This window comes from Lodderomyces beijingensis (genome assembly GCF_963989305.1).
Source record: "Lodderomyces beijingensis strain CBS 14171 genome assembly, chromosome: 5".
Classification (NCBI taxonomy): Eukaryota; Fungi; Ascomycota; class Pichiomycetes; order Serinales; family Debaryomycetaceae; genus Lodderomyces; species Lodderomyces beijingensis.
In genome coordinates this window covers 228,256-251,489 of record NC_089974.1, presented here as the reverse complement: position 1 = coordinate 251,489, position 23,234 = coordinate 228,256, and the positions used below count along the sequence as shown (strand labels likewise).

Below are 23,234 nucleotides of genomic sequence, written 5' to 3'. Positions count from 1 at the left end.
ATATGGGCCATGGCCCCCAAGTTTATGGTGCCTGTGTTCAACAGAGATGCTTCTGTCAGTATTTTGCATTCTCCCAGCAACGTCTACAAGATTCCCAGTTCTTTCCTTCTTTCTTTTGGTTCCGTTTTTTTATTTTTTTTTTCCGCAACTAACTCGATTCTATCTAGTCTAAAATATCCCCCAACGAAATCTTTGACCGCACAAGCTCGGGTGGGGTCAGAATCATCGCCTCGGTCAAGATATTTGGCTTGTAAACGTTCTTCAACGAGTCTTGCGGGTTCTTGATACCATAGTTGGAGCCATCGATTGGTGTTTCCAACACGGCGCGAAGCGAGGTGCTCGATTGCTCGTGGTTGTCCGCGACCACTTCGTCCTGGGAATGGTGGTGACACGATTGGCATAAAGACCCCGGCCACCAGATGGGAGAGGTTGTAGTGGCACAAACGCTGCAGGATGTCGATGATGGTTCCAGTCCAGCTTTGCTAGTTCCATTCTCGCACGAGGTGTCCGACCTATTGAAAAAAAAGCTTCTGTTTTCAATGTACTCCCTTGAGCGAGCACGAGGACCGCTGGTGCATTTCAGCTTGTGGTTTTGCTTCACCGTTTCCTCTAGGTATAGTTGCACCAACGGCTTGCTTTCCGTATCGCCGCGGCTATTAGCTCTAGTGCCAAGTGTGCGCAAATTGAGAATAGTGTCCTCCGACTGGTCATGCTTGGGGCAAACCAAAATCGGCTTTAGCTCGCCAGATTTCCCATTGACAATGACAGTATTAGCGGCCCTTGTTCGCGGGATAATCGAAAACCCCAATTTATAGTTTGGAGTGTCCTGGGCGCAAGTTGGGTGGTAAAAGTGATTTTCCAAACACAATTCGCACTCGACGAGGGCACCATTGGCGGTGTTGCAGATTGAGCACTTTTTCTGATGATTGCGCAAGAATACCTTGGCCACATCACCAATGGCAATCAGGCTATATTTGAGGTTACCATAGGCCTTTTGAAATACCGTGCTGACGCGACTAAACAAGGCGCAAAGAAGATGGCACCAGTTCCCTTCCAGCGTGGATTTCAAAAAATCGGGCCGCACCTGATGCGATCCAAAGATCGCCAACTCAAAGTTTGTTTCATGGGCAAGACATAAACAGCAGGTATAAATCGCAGAATTCACCGGCTTCAAATCGTTGACACAAGGCTCGCATAACCATTCTTTGACTGGCTTGCTCAATTTTTCAGGCAAATGGTACCCCGCGCACGAGGCGTGCACATTGACTCCACAACATGCACAGATCAACATTTCCTGGAGCGACGTCTTGTTTGTATCGTGTTCTCGGCACATGCAGCATTTCCTCTCGTGCGGCAGGAACGGAACTTCAATTCCCGCGATTGTGGTTTCGTTGGGGACTTGAAGCACGGCCTCGGCATTGCTTAGTTGATAGTTTCTAAACGCCTCAACCCTGGATTGGAAGCTTTGCTGATCGTCGTCATATTTCAAAGCTGGCGCTTCATATTTGAAGTTGAAGAGCATCTTTTTCACTTTCTCTCCCAATTCCTTTGCAATGACTTCGTCGATGCGAGCTTTCGGTGATGGGATATTTGGCGCAGCAACCGCAGCCGGCTTTGCAACAGGTATTTTACCACCAAGTCTGTCACCTGCTTTCGACATTGCCAAAGTTGTTGTTGTTGTTGAATTTGATGATGAAGATAATGATGTTGTCGATGATGGTGATGCTGCTGCTGCATTTGTTGCTGCTGTTGCTGTTTTTCTCCTTGAAGAAGCCTTACTTTCGGGCCGGGGCGAGTCGGTGAGACTCGGTGAGCTTTTCGATTTCTCCTTCTCAAAATGAACATCCATTTCATTATACGAATGCATCTTGTCCAAAATGGCGTGTGCATCTTGCAAGAGCTCCCACTCAACACGCTTCTTTGAACCGCTAGACTTGCTAGCGCCGCGTAACACATCGTTGGGATTTTCCCAAACTACCCCGTACCGACGCCACAATCTCGCACATCGGAAACAAAGGGCCAACACAACAGGGTTGGACTCTAACTGCTTAGCGTCGTGTCCCGCAATCCTGAACCACTGCAACGACTCCGTGGTCGAGCAGTGTTTGCAGCTGAACTCAGCTTGGCTCATGTCAATCTTGCTTCCCTCGTATGAGGAGTCATCATTCGGGTCCGCCAACTCGTCAAGAATTGTGGGGTGCTTGGAGTCCTTTGTCGGGTCTTCTTTCACAACATTCTGCACTTTCTTGTGGCTTCTTCCTTCAAAGTTTCCCCATATGTTTCGGCCATTGGGTGTCTTCTTCCAAAGGTAGTAGAACCGAACAATTTGTCCTATGGGCTGAGTCTTGACTTTTTGTTGAACATGGTGTAGCTCACTGCCAAACTCCTTGACCCCCGCCTCGAATCTTCGTATCTCTTCCTTGGTGAACACAGGTTCGTGAAGCTTCTTCTTGGTAAGATGCAGAACTTCATCATAGGCAAGAGCCCTGTCGCCATTGTGTTTGAGGTACAGCGCAAGCACTGCATCAATAAAGTTGGGGGAGTTGGGAGATAAGCCCAAGGACTTTGCCACTGGAGCACACGACTCCACAAATGCGTCCAACTCTATAAAGTCATTTTGTAGATCAAATCGCGGGCTCTTCCATAGCAAGGCGCAAGTTTGACCATTGCCATCGTCGACACCTCGTTCAACGTAACCTTTTGGTCGAGGCTGGAGCCACAGCGGATACTGGTCTGGTTCCACGCCAATGAATTCCTCTGGTATGCTCAACTTATCGCTCTCTTCGATTTTCACCTTTGGCTTGGACTTGGTGGGACTCGATTTTTTTTTCATCAGCGACTTTTCAATGTCGTAGTAAACAATCGGATGACCATTGCACTCGGGAATGTAAACTACTTGATGCCGAGCACCAATTCTAGTGGAAGCTCTCGGATAAGGTACTTTCTCATCCAAGTCCACGACTTCCTCTAATTTCGCGTTCAAGCCGAGATACCGCATGCACCACTCTTCTTCGTTTCTTCGCTCCTCGATCGTCTTGTCGGCATCGTTTTCCAAAAACTCAATAGCCTTCAATTCATAGTTGGGCAAAACATTTGCATTTGCAATCATGCCTTCCAAGCTAGCATCTTCTTGGGAGCTTTCGTTTGCCCCCGTGGAATGGAGTTCCAGAAGTTCTTCTGTTAGTTTCATCTGGTTTGACGACTTGTTATCGTGCAGCAACATGGGGATTTTCTTTCGGTGGTATTCAATCTCCTGTTTCTTGGCACAGGCCGCACATGACCATGAAAAGCCACGACTTGGTTTCTTTAAAAGTGGCGGGTCCAAGCAGGTCATGTGGAAATACGACTGGCACTCGGCACAATTAACCGAGTCCGCCGTGTCGCACCAGAGCCCGCATATGGCACAGTTGCAGGTGTTTGCCTTGAGCGAGTTCACCAAGGCCTTTGTCTTTTGAGGCTCACAGAATATATACTTGAACCTCTTGTTTAGTGCAGTCAAGAAATTCCGCGATGTGTTTTCTTCGTTTTGAGCATATTGCAATAAGTTGTTGGTCAGGAGAACGTCATAGTATCTAATCAAGAATCTATCGTATAACCGGTCGAAATAGAAGCGGTTTGGTTCGCGTGTGTAGGCGTCAAGAGCCGCAAGCTCTGCCGAAGACGGAGACTCCAGTTTGATCTGCTGCTGATGCAGTTTCTTGAGTCTCGGTTTTTCCAGCTCTCGTCGTGTTGCGTGGGCATCTTCAATGTCTTGCTTCAACTCCACTGTGACTGTGCCACGGAAACTATGCAACGGGCAAGTGTCGGAGTGCATTGTAGCGTACAAAAGTCTCGAATCTGAAGAAGTCCTCGTCACGTCCCTGGGCCGGAAAAACCACTGGATCAGAAACTCGTATCCTTGAGCAGAAACAAACCGCTCGTCTTGCGCTGAGTTTGGTACTTGTTCGAACTGCTCATTCTTTCGCTTTGCAAAGCCTTTTATCCGGCCTATGAAGTAAGGGTCGCCCGCCGGTTCGCTGACCATGTAAATGCACTGATCCTTGCGCAAGGTAAACACTTGCTCCTTCTGCCTCTTGTTTCCCGAGTTCGAGGGGTGCTGCACAACATGGTGAGGGCAGTATAAAACGTGCTCCTTCAAGTCTATGTAAGCGTCTGCTAGATTTAGTCGATTGGAAAAGTAGTCTTCTGGCTTAGGGGCCGGCTGCCAGTTCATCTGCGAAGCAGGGATTGCTCGAGCATCGTTCTTCTTGCTGCTGGTGCCATTATTCTCCTTCGCCGAACTTGCAGCGGATGCTCGGATTTTTGGTTTCTTTGTCTTTGGCTCTCTCGGGAGCGGCGTGGAGCTCAAGCTGGAGCTGCTTGAGTTGGACGACAAATACGCCGAGTAGTCTTCCAGAAGCACATCTGCCGAGTCGTAGTAGGATTTGTTCGTGGCTGCCTTTCGCTTGGGTCTATTGCTACTATTACTAGCAGTGGTGGTGGTTGTCATCAAGTCAAAAATTTGAAAAAAATGAAAAAAAAAAAAACGAGTTGGAAAAAAGATGCTAATGGGAAAGTCAGAGTAGGCGCTTGGTTAGACCTAAGGGAAGCAATGACATATATGCTCAGTTTCCGCTTGTTGAAAAGGGGGCCCCTCTATGTCGAATACTTGTGCAGTTTTGTAGGTTGGTGAAATGGATGGTTGGAGTTGAGACAAAATGGAGAGCGGGAAAAAGACAATTCTGGTGATTCAATTCTACTCCCATATTCCAACATGACAGCAAGATGGTAACATCATTATAACATGATTATAGCATGATTATAACTTCATTATAAGATCATTTTGACCTCGCCATGACAGGATCTATATAGATATATAGGTATAGACATGCACAGGCTCCTTCAGGTTATACTCTGCCTGAGCGGATCATGTTCTCGATCTGTTCTATTTCCTCAATACTCGAAGCGTTCTCCAACTTTCTCAATAGCTGTTGCTTGTCCGTTTCCGAGAGTTTATTCACCACGGCATGCGCTTGTTTATCCAGCAGCAGCAAAGCAACGCTCTTTTCGGTCAGTTTGGGCTCAATGTCGAGCTTGAACATTTCCTGGACAGCACCTGATGCCAACACCCGCTCCTCTCCAAATTTCCGGCTAGCTGCCTGTCTCTCGCTTCGGCTGACTTTCTGAAGGTCCAATGCTCGGAGACTGGGGGCGAGCCAGATCATGAAAAGTCTATAGTCCCGTAGCTTCGTGATGGGGTTCCCAACGAGAACCAAACTTTCAATCTTCTCAAACGACCGTATAAAGCTCGGCTGGAAACGGTGGATGTTGTTGTTCATCAACGAGATAGACCTTAAGCTGCCGGGATTCCGAAACTCTTCTTCAACGTATGTGATGTTGTTGTTTGCAAGGAGCAAGACCTCCAATTGGGCCACGCTATCCGGTGGTAGCCGTGCCAAAGTGACCAACTCGTTACCACTCAAGTCCAAGACCTGATACTTTGTTGAAGCGGCTGCAATATTGGTGATGTCAGATAACCGTAGGTTTCTTAGCACAAGCGTTAGCTTGCGCTCCGGGTTCAAGACTAGAGGGGCATCTTGGATCTGCCGAGTCGTTAGTATCATCCCCTTCCCATCCGAAAGCCCTTCTTATGGGTCAAACTTGCCTGTCGTGATGGTGGTGGTGGTGGTATTGGTGATGCTACTGCTGTAAACGCATCAATACGACAAAGGGAAAACGGTGACATGTCGCGACACTGATTCCCAATTTTCACGACATCACGATTTCTTTGGACCGACAGCTCATCCAAACTACTAGCACCAGGAAAGGAAACCAGCCCCCCTCCAGTTTATCAAGTGGATACTTCACTCCTTGGATTGACTGAGACCAGGCTGGCGTCTTCAAGATGATACAGCTCGAAGAGAGAGATATTCCGGTTATCCCCGGCAACAGACTAGAAGAAGTGGAGGCGCGGGAGCTACGCCTAATGGTGTCGGAATTGTTGGGAAGACGAGCCACGGGGTTTCCAGGCTCACAGCCGGTTTCGTTTGAACGGAAGCATCTCGAAGAGACGTTGATGCAAAAGGACTATTTTGTATGTGAAAAGTCCGACGGTTTGAGGTGTCTCCTTTTTCTAATCCACGATCAGCAAAAGGGCGAAGGTGTGTTTTTGATCACCCGTGAAAACGATTACTACTACATTCCCAACATCCATTTCCCGCTCACTGTGAATGAAACTGCCGATAACGTGTCCTACCATCATGGCACTTTGCTAGACGGAGAGCTCGTGTTGGAAAATCGAAACGTCAGCGAGCCCGTGTTGAGGTATTGTATCTTTGATGCCTTGGCCATCAACGGCAAGTGCATCATTGACCGCCACCTTCCGAAAAGATTGGGATATATAACGGAGAATATCATGAGACCATTTGACAATTTCAAAAAAACGAATCCCGAAGTTGTCAACTCGCCAGAGTTCCCGTTCAAAGTTGGGTTCAAGAGCATGTTGACCTCGTACCATGCCGATGACGTGTTGAACAAGATGGATCAGTTGTTCCACTCCTCGGATGGATTGATATACACTTGTGCTGAAACGCCGTATGTGTTTGGTACTGACCAGACTTTGCTCAAGTGGAAACCAGCTGAGGAAAACACGGTTGATTACCAATTGGAGTTTGTCTTTAACAAAGTCCAGGATCCAGACTTGGACGAGAGGGACCCTTCTTCGACTTACACCGACTACGATTCGAAACCGGATTTGATCAAACTACGAGTGTGGCAGGGCTCCAACGTGCACACGGACTTTGCCCAACTAGATCTCAGCGATGAAGACTGGGAGAGGCTAAAGGCATTGAACCAGCCTTTACAAGGGCGAATAGCCGAGTGTCGACAGTCTACTTCCAAAAAGGGGCTATGGGATATGCTTCGGTTCAGAAATGACAAGAGCAGCGGCAACCATGTCAGCGTGGTTGAAAAAATATTGATTTCAATTCAAGACGGGGTCCGCGAGCCCGAGGTTATCGCGAAATGTCCCGAGATTCACAGGGCTTGGAAACAGCGAGAGCAGGACCGGAGGAACAAGCACCATCTCAATGGCGCCAATCCCGCTCGCGCATCGAACTCTGTTGACGAGCCCCTGTTGAAAAAAGTGAGGCCCGAATATAGGCGAGGCGAGGACCTGGCATCCGCACAAGCACAACAATCTGTATCCCAGCGATCTTTGAACCAACAGCCAAATCAGCTCGATGAGATACCATCGTACGTAGACAGCGATGATGAATGAATGTACTAGTATTATTATTATTATTATTGTTATTGTTTGTATATGTATACATATATCCTATTTCGTTTCATTTTCATTCTCATTTTCATCCTCGTCCTCCTCGTCTTCCTCTTCCAAGCTTTTCACATTCCACTGACAGCTAATATCCCATCTCGAACCCTTAGCGTTAATACTCACATACTTGACAAACTTCAAGATGGAAGGATCACGCACCATGAGCGTAAGTGAATTCCATTTGCATTGACTGGTGTACAACATGCTATCATCGTCATCCCCCTTGCTAGATCTATAAATCGCAGGATCATCCGCTTCGTCTTCCTCTTCGCCATCTTCGCCTTTTCCGCCTTCTCCGCCTTTGTTTTTGTCTTTGTCTTTGTCGTTGCCAGGTTGCATCATGCATAGTTCATAGCCTCCAAACTCTCCCGACAGCCAATTACTTCTATTGTCTGCCGTGGGCGTGAGGTTCAATGTTGCTTCAAGCAAGACGTTTTCATCCTCGCTGTTCTCGCGCGCCACCTGCAGCTCCGTGGTGGTGGCTAGGATAAAGTCGTTGCCGGGTCTAAACCTTCGTATGAGGATGTTTTCTGACGTGGGCACCAATTCCGTGATTAGCTTGAGCCATTTCTTAAACTCAGTGGATGCAAGGAACGCGGCTAGTTCCAAGAGTTTGGTGTCGGCTGACGACGTCTCGGTTTGAGTCTGTGGTAGTTGGGCTGCTTGTGGGTGTGGGTGTTCAATGTACAAGAACCTTTGCTTATGTGGGGGCACAGCTACGCTCCATGGGTTTTGCACTTGGCTCGAGTGTTGAGGCGTAGGTTTGTTGATCTCTTCGTCTCGCAACAATCGTCTCAAACTAGCAGCAAACTCGTTGTTCAACACCTCGTTGATTTCAACAAAGGAGTCCTCGATAAATGCCTCGGTGAGCTTCTTGTAAACCACGTCCTTCTCCAAATAGACGGGGTTGAGATATTTTCGCAAATACTCCACGTCGCTCTGGGAGAGCTTGTCACACGATTCAATCAACTGCAAATTGTCCTTGCTGACGTCAGACCGCACATTCTTTGGCGAGTCGTAATTTTGCAACTCCTTACTTTGCAACTGCTTCAACGTCGACAATGCCTCCGTCTTTTCCTGTTCTCCCTCGACAAACCCGTCTTCGCCAGGCTGAGGGATATGGAACCAGCCCTGGATCGATAGCCTGTGTCTATCCTCTCTGACTTCTTCCACGTCGTGGAAACTGAGTCCCGGCTGCACCGTGAAAAATGCAATCTGGTTAAACTGCGGCACTAACTTGCACTCGTGGTCCGTGTGAGGCACGTTGGGGACAACAGCTGGGAAAAGCCTCAATGCGCCTCCGTACTGCGGTTTCCAGACTTTATCCGGCTCAGGCAAGTACAAGATGAAGCTCACCCGCCTGCTCCCAATGACATCGTCGTGAGTTAGCAAATGACACCCTTTGGTATAGGTGTTGACGGACATGTCGGTTTTGACACCGCTCAATTTGCCGCATCCCGTGATCTTGGATATCACGTCGCGGAACTCCTGGGAGTATATCGCTGCTCGTAACTTATAAAGTGAAGGTAGACGCGATAGATCGTCCCAGTCTAATCCTGATAGATTAGCGAGGTCTCCCAGCTGGTAGACTTTGTAGATGTCGGTTTCCTTTTTGGTGAACGCTATTTCCGACAAGACTTCTTTGCGCACTTGGCGCAAGAGCGTGTCGTCCATGAGGTTCTTGATGGTGCCCCATTTGTAGGGTGAGCTGTGGCTGACTTGATCCTTAACTGAGTCTTGAAACTTGGTGTTCCATACTTTGTGGTTAAAGAATGAGCTTATATCTTCTTTGCTGAAAGCGGTATTTGTTCTCTTTTTTGAATTCAGCTGCGTCTCCCCCTCATCATCATGATTGCAACTTGTAGCTCTCTTTGCTGCTGTAGTCATTGTCGTGTTATCTGAAAAGGAAGCTCTTGAACTCTGGTTCTGGTCCAGGATGAAGAACTGAGAGGATCATCTTGAACCGCATCGTTTGAAAAAGTTTCACAAGAGAGAGCCACCCCACCATCATCCCATCATCCCAAAATCACACCACTAAATCTCGAAACTCGAACCCCCATTGAAATTTCGATCTACAAACGGTTAAAAAGGCCGCCAAAAGTTGAATTGAACTTGCCATATAAAGATGTAGTCTCTCTGGTGCTATACGTTGCTTTGGAGATCCTAACAGTAAGGCCAAATCTAGTAACCATGAAAAAAAAAAAACAACGCCCTACGACCAGCCTTCAACCTGTTCAAAAAAGCTCACCTTGTGAGGAGTCGAATATAGATTGTCGGCCACTGCCAGTCTCAACTCGTGAATCATGGTACAGTTCCCACATGCAATATAAGCTAGCGACGCATCAGTTGCCCTTGTTTCGTCTTTAGCCAATGACGCCATGACTGGTTTCCCTTCCACAAACTCCACGTGGGATAAGCCAGTCTTTAGATCGTCAACTGTTAAGCTGGGCGACGAGGGACAAGACATTCTCTCTTCATGCAGATTCTTATCCTCAGAACCGGAATTCGAGCCTGAGTTTGAACCTGAATTTGAACCAGAACCTAGACCTATGGCACTCTCCTTTTCCGAATGGCTCTCCGACGGTAGCTTACTCTCGCTAAAGGACTCGGTGCCGCTTAGAGCTTCCGGGTTGGCAACGTACACCGTTGCCTGTATGCGTGTAGTTTGAAGTTTCAACAAGGCTTCATAGAACCAAGCGATTGATTTCCAGTGCTTGATAATCCAAATCAACTTAATGGTCTTGTTCTGCGGTGCCCACTTGTCAACGTCGATGCACTCCGAGTATATCCCCGGTATTCCCGTGCTTGCTGCAACGTAAATCAAGTGGCGTGAATGGTATGCTTTACTTGCAAGTCCATAGCTGCCCTCGCACATAATCTTGATGTCGGCCGCGCAATCGGGCGTATGGCATAAATCATGATACAATTTCCTCGTTATTCCATTTTTCACCTTGAGGTAAAAAACCAAGTTGTTTGATTCTTGAAAATAAATATAGTCAAATGGATGCGACTGCCAAAAGTTTGTCTTCAGCAAAAAACGTATATAGGCATAGCTGCCTGGTTCCACTCGCCAGTGCCTCGGTTTGGAAACTGTGAGCACAATGGTTTCATCGGCTACCAACGCGATGCGTGCTGTCTTGATGCCAAATAACGCCAACCTAATCAATCTGAGCACACGATCAAAAACCCAAATCGCGATAGCAGACCAGTAGTAGATGGCAAACCCCACTTGAACCGTGTGTCGATACGCAGCAACGATAAACACCGTCACCAACACCAAGTGGATGATGTAGAACACCTCGTACGAGTTTCTTCTAAAGTAAAGGAGAGCCTGGACCAAGATGATGCCTCCGCACACCAAGCCCACGATTCCCCAAACGACAATCGATCGCGCCAATTGCGAGTAGTAATCGCCGGTTCCTTTGAAAAGCAACGTGAATGAAATGGCATGGATAAAGATTAGTGCTACCACCAACCTCGAGATCCACCTATGGTACATTACAAACGTGGAAAACCTCCATCTCGTGACCCATTGGAGAAAGTTGTTGCGGCCGGCGAATAAGATGAGCAAGGGTACCAAGTAGCTTGCAAGTATGCCTGTTCTATAAGCAAGTAGCGAGCTAATTTCAACCTGTCGTGACGGATTCAAAGGGTTATCGTTGATGGAATGAATGTTTACCGCACAGGCGGCAACGAGGACAACTATGAACCCCAAAAGGACAATTTGTTCCAGCCTCGTTGGTATGAGACCCACGGGGATCTTTTTGCCGTTATTTCTAAATAATTGGAAATTGTATGTTTTGCGGTTCTTGCACGGGGGTGAAATCACAATGTGCTTCAGGTACGCTCTCGACAAGGGTTTCCAAAAGACGTTTTGGCTCGTGGGACAGCACCAGCTTGTGTTGATTCTCGATAGCGCATTGCTGATTACGGCAAGCACAAAGATCATACCCCAATAGCTCAACAAGATGCCGCCGTACTTGATTGAGCGGTCCGTGTTTTTATAGTACAACTCATAGGAGTCCTTGTACACCTGGAATGTGCCATTGGCATAGTCAAGAAAGACCGGGGTCGCGGATAGATCCAGCTCAGCTATCTCGTCCCACCTCTTGGACACCGATTGGTTCTTCGGCAAACTTTGCAGGCTTTGCAGGCTTTGCAGACTTTGCAAAGGTTGTGGGGGTTGCGAAGATGGTGGTACGGTGTAGATCAATGCCGCGTAATATTTCACAAACAAGGCCTCTGACGTGGTGTTGCACACCTTCGCATACTCGTTTATGGTCCTTGTATCGTTGCCATACCCAATGACCAAACAATCCATCATCGAGGCAACAGCAGCGGTTTTCCCGCAGTAGCAAGCATAGTTGTGGCTGCCCCATTGCTTAGCTGGCAAGCACACCGGATCCGAGTTGGTGATGTATTTGTCACACGCTAACGCCGCAATGTCTAGCTGAGAGTACCGGTGAGGCCGTTTGACTGCACACACCAACGTCAACAACGCTAATAGCACAAGTAGCTTTTTCTGCATCCTCCCTGTCTTTGGTTCCTCTTTTTTTTTGTCTCTCTTTCTCTCTATATTCGTTTGGGTTTAAGTGGCTTTGACTTTGATATATAAATAGGCATGTATGTTCGTCATCGTACTTGGTTACCACGTTGAACCCATTTGTCATCAACTATTATGAGGGAGGGAGGGGGATCAACACAGTAAAAAAGACGCAGCCAAATGGGATACGCTCTTGAAAGTATGAAGTTTGTTCTTTTTCTGAAAATATCAATCAAGCCCAGTCTATGTCAAACTGCAAAAAAAAAAAACACTAGGGTGCTCTGGTCAATTGCATAGGCGGTATCTATTGCTGCTTACTCATCAAGGGTAGATGCAATTTGAAGTGAATGAAAGAAAACAATAAAAAACAAAGGTAAGAGCTTTTGTTTAACTCATACTGGATCATGCATGCGGTGGGTGGGGAGCTGAAAGTTCAGCCGTTATATGTCACTTTGACCCAAATTAAAAAAAAAAAAAATTCACATTCAGTTGTGTTTCATTCCTTCAATGGCAGGTCCAAGAAATCTTGTGGAAAGAACCAGAAGGCATCTTCTAGCAGAAAGTTAAGAACATAACCCCCCCCCCCCCCCCTTCCCTATCTCAATTGACTCTCATTTGTCGTTTTTTTTTATTTGTAAAGTTCAAGTATTTTGTCAATTCCAGCTCCAATCTAAAGTGTTTGTTTGAGACGGAGACAGCCTTCCACGATTAGCGAAAAGTGTATCTCTGACGTACAACTGCCGGTCCATGCATCCGTCTTTAGATCGTAAATTAAAACCAAAAAAGGGTCAACTGAGTGTACTTGTTGCTCAAATGCAATACCCGTTATCAAGATCGATGTATCATCACTAGGCCCACTTTTTCTTTTTTGATGATAGCAGCAAGCCAATATCTGAATAAGCCCTCAATTGCTCTTTGAAATTTGTCAGCCATGTGAGCGGATTGCGTCTGGTTTCCGTGAGGACACAATCCGTTTGACAATGGAAGGGCTGTCACATACTTATTTTAAGGAAGCAATAGCGTGGGGGGACGGGCCAGCGTGGAGGTGGATATACTCGCACGGCAATCCCGCAATCAATCACTCAATCATGTCTGAATTTCGACTCCTATTTCTTATTCATTCCAAGAATATACCCAACGGTGTTCCTTACTGCAATATGGTTTCTGTTCTCAGCTGAGGAGGTGGTCCACGCGATTTCCCTCTCACGAAGTGGATCATGGTGGCGGCAAAAAAAAAGAAGAGGTCCGGCGAGCGGCACTCTTGGTGGGGCCCCTGTAATGCTCAGAGATGTTTCCATGATAGCTCGTGAAAGTGAAAGCCATTGCACTCTGCAGCTTGCCAGAATTGTTCGACTTCACCACTTTGTATAGATCAGAAAGCTTCTACAAAATTTCATCGAGATTTGCAAATTTTTGATACCCCCATTGGATAAAAAGAGTGGTACATAGGCCCCTGGCCAAGTCGCTAGTTAATTGTAAAAGACCTCTTCAATGCCGAAGATAACGGTCCTTTCCAGCTATTCCATCGAGGCCTTTCAGGCGCAAGCTTCAACATTTTCTGAGCAGTAAACTGGGGTTCCGCATAGCACGACGAATCGAACGCGAGTCCCCTCGTCAGCGCACCTCCTATATACAAGCACAACCTCCTCCCAATTATCGCGAAATCGCCAATCCATTCATTTGTTTCATCCCCCCCGTAGATTTCCCAGCGCGCCCTCATTGGTGTCTCTTCAAGGACTCCACCACCAACTTGTCAAAAGTGTACATCTGCGAAATGGCAGTCTGCCGCGTCAACAACGCCAAATTGTCGATCCCTTCGTTGTAAAACTTGGCAATCTCGTCGGGGTTCGTTAGTGATTTATGTTGTTTGAACATGTCTACTGTGCGCCTCTTGGCGTATTCTCGAAAGTTGTAGTTGTCGAAACCGTGGGCTTTCTGGAGTAGGTTTTTGTAGAGTTTGAGTATTTGGGATCTGTCTACCATTGCTATGCGGTTGATGATGAAGATAAAACCTGTGGATAATAATGACGATGAAGATGGCGATGGTTTCGTGATCGTGATGATTCATGTGTGGCATCTTTTTGTTGATGGTGGCGGGTGTGCGGCGCGGACACGACCCACGGCCCACGGCCCGCGACACGGGGTTTCTCGGACCGATCCTCCGAGCTACATCGACAGCTAAAGACAAATCTATATCAGTTATCTCTACATTCCTCTAGTGCTCTTTATATTGTTAAAAAAGAGAAAGGAAATGGTAAGGCTCTATATTTGTAACAAGCGTCGTCCAGGGGTGGGTGAAAGTCTGCTCGAGTTCAACGTTTGCCTCCAAACACATGATGGTTATGCTTCGACTCTGCAGTTCTCTTCTTGCTATTATCCTTTTTGACCTTGGCATCCGCCATCATCTCCTCGAATATGCGCGCGTCGTCTTCTTCCTCCTTCAGTCTCTGGGTAGCCATGAACTCGCGCCCAATCGCCAAGAGGGCATTTGCCCGCGCGACCCGTTCCTTCTTAGCGAGCCCCTTTTCCAGCAACACCCGCTCACAGACTTTCTTCAACACGTTGGTGACTTCAAACTTGACCAAGGACCACGCCGTAGCCAAGACTTTGCCCGTTACAAATCTCATTCTCTCCTCCTGCGCCGCGAGCTCCTCGGGTGTCGGCTCGTACCCCAACATTTCCACCCTGATTTCGAACTCCTCGTGTTCAGCCATGACTTTTTCCGAAGCTTCTTGTGCTTCGAGAGCCGTTTTCACGATCGAGTAGCCGTTTCGCATTGTTTCACCTGAGGATTTCATCGAGGTGTAGAGCTTGCTTACGCCAAACGTTTTGCTCGACGAAATCACGGCTTTGGCTTGGCTGGTATAGATCTTGCCGATCAAGTGGATGAGCTGGATGCCAAAGCTTTCCACTTTCATGTCGTTGAGCTCGTCGCGGAGCTTTGCGGTGAAGCGTTGGATTGCTTCGGGGTTCAGCAACGAGGCGGTGCGGTAAGTTTCGATGCGCTGGAGGAGCTTTGTCGAGAGTTGCTCGATTCGTTTGAGCTGGGTGCGTTTGCTCTCCTCGTGGATACGGAGGACTTCTTCTCGTTGCTCCTTGGTGATTTTCTGTTTCTTTTTCCTCTTGAGTTCCTGCGAGGACATTCTGTGCTGGGGTTTGGAGTTTCCTGACGAGGCATCTTGGCTGGCTTGGTCCACGAGTGTCAACGAGTCCAAATTCGAGCTAAGCGACGCGGGGTCGCTCGATGATGAGCGGCCTGGCGAATCTGGCTTGCCCAGAGTATGCAGTTTGTTAGCAGAGTGTTTTGGCACACCACCGGCCTCGACGGTGTTGGTGGCGCCGGCACCAACGGCTTTTTTGGCAGCCTCTGCTTCGTTTGCCTCTTCCTCTTCCTCCTCATCCAAACCCAACACCTCAGCCGATTTCGTCAAGTCATCCATCACGGCAATTTCGCCGATCCACTCCTTGAACGCGACTCCTCCAAACACCAATTCAAAGAATTCGCTGGGGTTGATGTCTTGCTCAGCCACTTGCTGCTGCTTCTTCATCCCCTCGACCCCAAACTCGTCGTATATCCTTCTCAGCTCGGGATTGGACAATACCCCGTACGCTTCGCCCAATTCCTGAAATTTCTCAGCTGCCTTGGGGTCATTGCCGTTTTTGTCCGGGTGCAACTTGATCGCTTGTTTTCTGTATGCCTTGCGGAGCTCGGCTTCGTCGGCAGTGGCTTCCACTTGTAGGATCTCATAGTATGTCGTCTCCACCACCATTGTGGAATTGCTCTCCGCCTAGTTAACTGGGAAAAGTTACGAGTAAAAAGATAAAGTGGTAGGAAAGTTCCAAGTTGAACTCGTTTTCAAATGGAAGTATTGATGGAAAACGAGGAGGAGGAAAAAGCGATGTGTGTCAGAGAGAGCGATCTTGGGAATCACGCAGGCCGTGAAAAAATAGAGAAGCCCAAGGTGCTTACTAAAATTAGCATCACCGTCGGTATCAACAACAAGAACTTCATCAGTAGAGAGTCTTGGTTAAAGTAGCAGGAACAACTGGCCAAGACGCCCAGACTCAACCTTGGAAACAGTCAAGAGTCTATAGCTTACTTGCACGAAAATCAAAAAAAAAAGACAAAACCACACTGGGCGGACCAAATTTCGCAGCCAAAAGCACCACCCATCTTTCCTCTCCTTTTGCAGTTGTTTCGAGAATAAACTCGTCAGCTCATTAATGGTCATATTCGTCGTATATAATTCTACACAATTTAGTGTATATATGTGTATGTTAAATGCCAATCACCCTCGTGTGGGACAAGCACTTGAAACAACAATCTCCCCTCTCCCGTCTACCCTTTCCATACTCTCCGCTCTCTTTCAACATCATGAGAACACCACCCAGTCAAGTAGGCTTCTCGCCGCAGCTGTGAAGGTTGTTTTTTTTTTTTTCAATCATCTTCAGTATGGAAGGCGTAGTTATAGCTGCTCTGGTCAATCTCGCTCCACCCCTTTGCAGCGACAACATAAGGCAAGCTCGAGCCCAAGATGCCGAAATAGATCAGGTTATTGGGGAACCCCAACAACTGCTGGTACTGCTTCATGACAAACGTGGGGCTGACGTTCTTGAGTGGGATCGGGGTGTTTGCCGTGGCGTCTTCCAACTTGCGCCCCATTAGATGATGCTGTTCGGGAGGTAGCACGCCTGCTGGATTGCCTGCGGTCATTCCACCTCCGCCATATCCAAATTGCTGTTGTTGAAGTGGTGAATTCGATGCTGCTTGCGCTTGTGCTTGCGCCTGTGCCACCGCGGCCATGTGCTGTTGCTGCTGCTGCTGCTGTTTCTTGGTCAACGCAGCCATGACGTGGTGGCTGTGGTTAGCCAGGGCGTTGATTTCCTTGGTGATTTGCTTCCACTTGTATTTTTCGCCTGCAATCAAAAGCTGACGCAAGATCTGTATGTCTGTGTTGGTAAATTTACTGCTGATCTGGGGGTCTATGGTGTATGTGCCTGTGTGGGTAGTCGATGCCCCTGTGCCTGATATCATCTGGGGTACAATTGTAGCTGCCGAGGGTTGGTGGTTGTTTGCTGTCCTGGTGCCATTGCTGGTTGCTGCTGCTGTGTGCGGGTGTGGGTGTTGGTGGTTGAGGCTATGACTGTTGTTATTGTTGGCGGGGGTGTTGTTTGGATCAAGATGCGAGTTGTTGGTGGTGGTGTGATCGTCGGTATTCGATGAGGGTGCTGAAGTTGCGTTTGAGGTTGAGTTTGAGTTTGAGTTTGCGCTTGAGGTGAGTGAGGATGTTCCTGCGCTAGTTCGTAGTGGAACTAATGTGGATGTACGAGATGTGCTGGCAAAGTAGTCCTGTTGCTGCTGTTGCTGTTGGGGTGGTATTTGTTGTTGTTGTTGTTGTTGTGGAGGAGGTGGTGGATACTGTATCCCATTCTGACGAAGATGGTTTGACATGATCTCCGGTAAAATTGTCATCTGGTCTGACCTAATGGGTTTGGCCAGGGGGGGGGGACTTAACTACTCTTCGGCTATAGTTAACTGAAGGCTCTATTTAGGTTAAGCTTTTGATTGTTCTTTGGGTTTTGATATTTCCAAGTGCAGGAGAAGGGTCAGGGGGGCCTTTGGTGATGGTTGGAGCAGGGCTCTGATGGAGATGGTTTTGAGTATGTGGCAGGTGCAAACTGTAAACTGCAAAGAAGAAAACGGAAGCGGAAACGGAAAAACAAAGACCACAGGGTCAGTGGGCAGGTTGGAGATGAAATGGACTGTTGGTGAGCCTCTACAAGACTTATAACGGTAGTTGGACTAGTAGGGGTGCTGCTTGAGGTCCTGGAGGTGGACGGTTGTTTGATGTTTTGGGTTCCAAACACCACTAGCAGAGATCAGCTCACGAATATAAAATCAACAACTTTTCAAGACAAGCGTCGGTTCGATCAAGTTGGAATATTTCTACAACGAATGTAATTGCCAAATGGGAAAAAAATATGCAATAAAATCTCCCGACCTCTATCTCCACCACCCATTGTGTATTACTGTTTCAAAAGTTTTCAAAATGAAACTACTTTTACATCTACTTCAGCTATAACTGGATACTTGGATCGACAATACTGAGAGCGGTAATCATATGCTGGACACTACAGCCAACACTCCCAAGAAAACCATGCAAGATCATGCCACTTGATGCCAGCGTGTAGCTTTGCTCCTCCCCGGACTGCAACACGCTTATCCTACGTTACTCACACCCTCCACCTTGGACTTTAAAAACAAAAAGCAAAAATTACACTTCCGTAAAAAAAAAAAGGTGATATTTTATCATCATCGACCGAGCTAGATAATAATCTGGCGAATAATATGGTCCAAGGCTAGTTGTCGCTGTCTCTGCGGTTTGTTTACGTTCTACTCAAACACAATAGTCTCTTGCCATCTACCGGTGATTCTTTCACTACGGGGCAACTCCAGAATCCAGGTATAGCAGTGCTGTCATTAGAAATTGAAAAAAAAACTTGAAGATGTGTGGGGAGGAGGAGGAAGAGGAAGGAAGAGGTGACTGTGGCTCGTCAAAAATGCTATTCACATATTGTAAAAAGACTTTCTCATGTGGGAAGGGCAAACGTGCAGTGGTTGCTTGCACCACCGTTACAAAACTCTATCTTCTTGCTGGTCTTTGCTTTGCTCCATGGCGTCTTCTTCTTGCTCATTTTTCACCAAGCAATGTGCTAGAATGGCCTACGGAAGCAGAGCAGGGAGGGCAAAACATCCAAATTAGGCACCATTTTAGTATACAAAGGTTTGTGTTTGCTTCCCAGCCAGCCAGTTCACAGCCTAATCTCCTCCTTCCCCTTGCTTTTGCTGTAGTTTTGCCCTATGCAAGCCTACTTCTCAAGAATGGTTATCCTGTTCTAGTTTTGCAGATGTAAGGGGAAAAAATATAATGGGTGCAACTTAGACCACCTGCCGCACGTCTCAAAATCAAATCTTTTTAGAGGATTTTGCCACCACTGTCACAAGTATTGGGCACCACCATCTTCACTGAAGGAAAAGTAAAAAAAAACAACCAAGGCAAGAATTTACTAGTGTTGAGCAAAGCTAGCCTTCCGTTCAAGTGGTTTTCTTCAATCAGCTGCAGAAGTTGCGTATCTGCACGTTTGCAACTTCTACATATCACGTAAAATACAAACTTTAAACCTGCCATCAGCAAAAGGGTCTTCCTTTGGTTCCCTCTTCCCCTCTGCGGGACTACTGAAACAAGAGCCAGCACGAGTTAAAAAAAAAAGGTGGGGAGTGTTGATAAGGGAAAGGCACAAGTCTCGATTGCGTGGGCTTTTTCGTATCTGGTCCCCAAAGTGGCTTCCCCATATGCGCTAGAGGAGGGGAGGAACAAAAAAGGAGACATATTCTCTTTGCCAATGTTGGTCAGCGATTTGAAATATTGGTGACAGACCCGAGCTATTTCACCCAATCACTGAAATCTCTCATGGTCTTCCCCCCCCCCCCCCCCAAGACTTCTCTTTCTCCTCCCTTTTTTTATGACGAAATAAAAGGGTTCGGATCGGATTTACATCGACGTACCTTAACCGGAGTCAAGGAGTCAAAACAGAAGAAAAACATAGTCACTTACGATCTATATCTAGTGTGAGATTTTTGTCGTTGTTTTCTACTGGGAGAAGGCTAAAGGTGTTGATGTATAAGGAAGTATTACAGTTTGATCTGGAGACCCCTTCCTTCTGCTATAGTAAATGTGCCCCCTCTCTCTTGGAGAATAAAGAGTAAAAACGGGTCCTCTAGCTCTTCCTTTAACCCACCATATAAATGTCTCCGAGTCGGACCCTTCTGGTGGGACACACTCCCTCAAGTTACCGCGAAGTCAAGTATGCAAAAAGGTATTACGTAATACACTGACAACGCACTTGGTAGCATCCTCTCCAACAAGATCCATCTCATCATGGAGCAGACCACGTGGGCTGCTCAAAGGAGCGAAGTTGGGGGGGGGGGGGGGGGGGAAAGCAACCGGGCTTACGCATAGTGAGGGAGTGAGAGGCATTAAAGTATTAGCCGGTGGATAGTCTCGCAAGCCAGGGAGAGAATGCTTTACTCGCCAAAGTTGGTCTCGCGGGAGGTTTTCCGAGAAACTTAAGGCCAAAAATCTCGGTAAATGATGGGTCGAAGAAGAGGGAGAAAGAGGCAGGAAAAAGCTGATTTGTCGAGTGAATTTTGACCTCCAACCTATCCCTACACTCACCCACCCGTCTCCTCAATTTCCTCCCGTCTCGGTCGAGAACAAAAAGACCATCCTCGTCATAATCGTGGTGGTTTGGTTATTTTATCTTGACCAAAAAAAGGAGGCACTCTCCTTCCCAGTGAGAGGAGGAGGAGAAAAAAAAAACGGTGAAGTTTGAGACACAGCGACAAAAACTACCCACGAGTTGATAATAAAAATATCAAGCAACCATTTTTGCAGAGCCCAGTGTTTGTGTGTGTCTGTTAGTGAGTTTGTGAGAGTCCGGCCCCTAAAGCAGAGTCAGATCCCGCGTGAACATTTGCATCCCGTTCTACTAGAGACAGGCCAGAAATATTCCAAGACCCACGTTGCGTGAAAAATTTACCCCCATCGTGGTCGTTATCAACAAAGTCAAAATTTTGGGAGTATTTGTATATTAGATCCCCGTTGAATTTTTTGGAAAAGAATCTCAGGGCAAAAAACTTAGCAGAAAGGTATCCACTTGTCTTCCGAGTTTCGCAGAAAACTCACTTCCAATTCAGATATCTATATTCCTCTTGGACTCAACGGTTGTCAAGGGAAGATAGAAGAGCTGATTTGACACGTGAAGCTCTTTTCCTTTTTTTTCCATTTTTCAGTTCAAGACTAGAGAGCACAACCATGGAGCTGCAAGGTTGGAATACGACTTTTTCGCCCGACAACCAATTGAATGGGTCCTTGGCTGGTGACACGCCTGGAAAGTCGCCCTTTTACCCGGATATTGACCACCAAAGTGTGAGCGGTGGTGCTGGAGGAACAGGAGGAGGCCCGAGTCACCACCAGTCACATCACGCGAACCACTCGAATCATTCGACACCGGGTGCAAATTTGAACAACGGCATGGGCGCACCTAGCCAGTTGACTCCTCAACAGATGCAATCTTCAAATACGCCGAATCACTATTCGGAGTCGGAACAGATATTCCTACAGCACATCGAACAAAACTTGTACGAGCATCAACAGTTTCAACAGCAACAGCAACAGCAACAGGCGCACCACCACCATCATCACCACCACCATCATCATTCTCACCCGCATCACCAGCACCACCAACAGCAGGCGCAGCAGCAGCAGCAGCTGCTGCTGCTGCTGCAACTGCAGGGTGGTCCGCATACTCACCCGGGAGGCACGCCGCTCCATTTAGACGCAATGACGCCGCATCATCCGGGACAAGTTGACCATTTCCGGGCAATTGCTCTGGATTCGCCTTATAGTAGGCACGAGCACCCCAATTCTAGAGAAGGGACCATTTCCAGCCATGCCACTCCTTCAAGTATGCATGTGAATTCCAATCTGATTCCTATGCATCAACAACAACAACAACAACCACCCCAGCAGCAGCAGCAACAACAACAACCACCATCACAGCAGCAGCAGCAGCAGCAGCAGGTACATCAACCGCATCAACATGGGCCATTGTCGAGTCAGCCGTCGCAGCTGTTTGAGTTTGGTCTAGATAATCTAAATTTCATGATCCCCGAAGAGTTGAACTTTGATGCCGATACAAGCCACATGTCGTCGGCGTTCCCGCCCAATATACCCTCGGAACAGACCCCGAGCTTGATGGCTGTGAATGCACTCAGAAAGCAGGAAATGAACGCGAGCGATTTTGCGTCTCCTATACTACCGGGCCAAAATGAGAAACTGTACAACAACCTGCATTTTTATCACCGGCAGAATTCAAGTAACAAGATTTACACCCAGCAGCAGCAACAACAACAACCACAACAGCAGCAGCAGCAGCAGCAGCAGCAACAGCCGCTACCACACGAGCTGGAGGCGCCTCAACAACATGTGAGACCCGATGCTGTTTTCACGCCATTGGTTAGTCCTGCTGTGACTCCATTGGATAAAGGTGCCAAGGGCCAACTGTACCTGCAACAACAACAACAACAACAACAGCAGCAGCAGCAGCAAAATCCTGTAAATATCAACTTTGAGCCACTCACGTCGCCGGCCCTCAATGCCCAAGTTGCCTCCAGCTCATCTAACAACGACAAGAGGAGAACCTCGAGCTCGGTTTATGCTCCAAACACTTTGGAAGAGCAGAAGCCCAACAAGAGAAGAACGCCTCACGGCACACCGGTGCTCATGGCTAGCAACAAGAGCTACACTTCGCCGTCGGTCAAGCCCAAGTTGAGCAGTTCCCACTCATATAACGGCCTGCAAAAGCTTCCCGAGTCTTCGATTAAAGCCGAGGCCAGTGGCGAGATGTTGCCTCCCACCGGCGGCAAGCCTTTGGGCATAAGCGACACGCCAATGATGGGCTTCACCATGGGCAAATTGGCCGAGGAAGAACAGAACCAGAGCAGCCAATCGCTGCTTCTGCTGCTGCGTAAGCCCAGTTTGAAGAAAAGCAAAGCCGACCTATCGCGCAAGTCGTCCATTTCGAGATCCAAGTCAAACTCAAGCTCGCTGGAGTGCAGTTCGGTTGCATCGTCGCCGAAATTGACGAAAAAACCTGAAAAGTTGGCTACGAAGAAGGCGTCGCATAAATTGGCTGAACAGGGGAGAAGAAACAGAATGAACACGGCAATCGGCGAGTTGGGCGCGTTGATCCCGCAGACGTATCACGACGAAGTCGCTATCCCTTCCAAAGCCACCACGGTGGAGTTGGCTTCGAAGTATATCAGGCAGCTTTTGGGCGAAATTGACTTGATGAAGAGGGGTGCCATCGACGGAGGAGACGACGCTGGTAATGACAACAGCAATAACAATATTCACGAAAATGACGACGACGACGACGACGACGACGGGGACGACGAAGCTCTTGCTAACGGCGGCGATGTCGACATCGACGATGCCAACGATGACGCTATAAAAGTGGAAAAAGATTGACTTCAACGCTAGGTTTCAACTTTTTACAGATGGTAAATATACATATGTTTGTCAAATAAACAAGGCAAAAAAAAAAAAAGAAAAAGAGCCATATGATCTGGATCCACGCCGGGTCTTCCTGTCCAGATTATCTACTCAGATATGTCGATATACTCGCCAATATACTCCTCAGAAGAGAATGGCCATCTTTATATATCTGTCTCTCTAGTGTCTGGTCGCACTGGTACCAACCACACCACTCGCTTATTTTTTTTTTCTCCCTCAGCGTTTTGGTTTCTTCCAAAAG

The 23,234-nt window shown here is 47.6% G+C and overlaps 9 protein-coding genes across 9 annotated transcripts; 2 read left to right on the top strand and 7 right to left on the bottom strand. All coding sequences in view use genetic code 12, as the record gives it.

Annotated features, from left to right (window-relative positions):
* Positions 1–163: 163 nt before the first annotated feature.
* LODBEIA_P40260 (uncharacterized protein) lies at positions 164–4,489 on the bottom strand (the record flags this gene model as incomplete). The annotated part of the gene is made up of 1 exon (XM_066974202.1): positions 164–4,489. One exon carries the CDS (start codon positions 4,487–4,489, stop codon positions 164–166), a length of 4,326 nt encoding a protein of 1,441 aa, XP_066830964.1.
* Positions 4,490–4,886: 397 nt separating this feature from the next.
* LODBEIA_P40250 (uncharacterized protein) lies at positions 4,887–5,603 on the bottom strand (the record flags this gene model as incomplete). Its single annotated transcript, XM_066974201.1, has 1 exon — positions 4,887–5,603. One exon carries the CDS (start codon positions 5,601–5,603, stop codon positions 4,887–4,889), a length of 717 nt encoding a protein of 238 aa, XP_066830963.1.
* A 281-nt stretch (positions 5,604–5,884) lies between these two features.
* On the top strand, positions 5,885–7,258 carry LODBEIA_P40240 (uncharacterized protein; the record flags this gene model as incomplete). Its single annotated transcript, XM_066974200.1, has 1 exon — positions 5,885–7,258. The coding sequence occupies one exon, from the start codon at positions 5,885–5,887 to the stop codon at positions 7,256–7,258; it is 1,374 nt and encodes a 457-aa protein (XP_066830962.1).
* Positions 7,259–7,315: 57 nt separating this feature from the next.
* On the bottom strand, positions 7,316–9,199 carry LODBEIA_P40230 (uncharacterized protein; the record flags this gene model as incomplete). Its single annotated transcript, XM_066974199.1, has 1 exon — positions 7,316–9,199. The coding sequence occupies one exon, from the start codon at positions 9,197–9,199 to the stop codon at positions 7,316–7,318; it is 1,884 nt and encodes a 627-aa protein (XP_066830961.1).
* Positions 9,200–9,524: 325 nt separating this feature from the next.
* On the bottom strand, positions 9,525–11,840 carry LODBEIA_P40220 (uncharacterized protein; the record flags this gene model as incomplete). Its single annotated transcript, XM_066974198.1, has 1 exon — positions 9,525–11,840. The coding sequence occupies one exon, from the start codon at positions 11,838–11,840 to the stop codon at positions 9,525–9,527; it is 2,316 nt and encodes a 771-aa protein (XP_066830960.1).
* A 1,731-nt stretch (positions 11,841–13,571) lies between these two features.
* LODBEIA_P40210 (uncharacterized protein) lies at positions 13,572–13,838 on the bottom strand (the record flags this gene model as incomplete). The annotated part of the gene is made up of 1 exon (XM_066974197.1): positions 13,572–13,838. One exon carries the CDS (start codon positions 13,836–13,838, stop codon positions 13,572–13,574), a length of 267 nt encoding a protein of 88 aa, XP_066830959.1.
* Positions 13,839–14,167: 329 nt separating this feature from the next.
* On the bottom strand, positions 14,168–15,625 carry LODBEIA_P40200 (uncharacterized protein; the record flags this gene model as incomplete). Its single annotated transcript, XM_066974196.1, has 1 exon — positions 14,168–15,625. One exon carries the CDS (start codon positions 15,623–15,625, stop codon positions 14,168–14,170), a length of 1,458 nt encoding a protein of 485 aa, XP_066830958.1.
* Positions 15,626–16,293: 668 nt separating this feature from the next.
* On the bottom strand, positions 16,294–17,328 carry LODBEIA_P40190 (uncharacterized protein; the record flags this gene model as incomplete). The annotated part of the gene is made up of 1 exon (XM_066974194.1): positions 16,294–17,328. One exon carries the CDS (start codon positions 17,326–17,328, stop codon positions 16,294–16,296), a length of 1,035 nt encoding a protein of 344 aa, XP_066830957.1.
* A 3,403-nt stretch (positions 17,329–20,731) lies between these two features.
* LODBEIA_P40180 (uncharacterized protein) lies at positions 20,732–22,948 on the top strand (the record flags this gene model as incomplete). Its single annotated transcript, XM_066974193.1, has 1 exon — positions 20,732–22,948. One exon carries the CDS (start codon positions 20,732–20,734, stop codon positions 22,946–22,948), a length of 2,217 nt encoding a protein of 738 aa, XP_066830956.1.
* Positions 22,949–23,234: the final 286 nt, after the last annotated feature.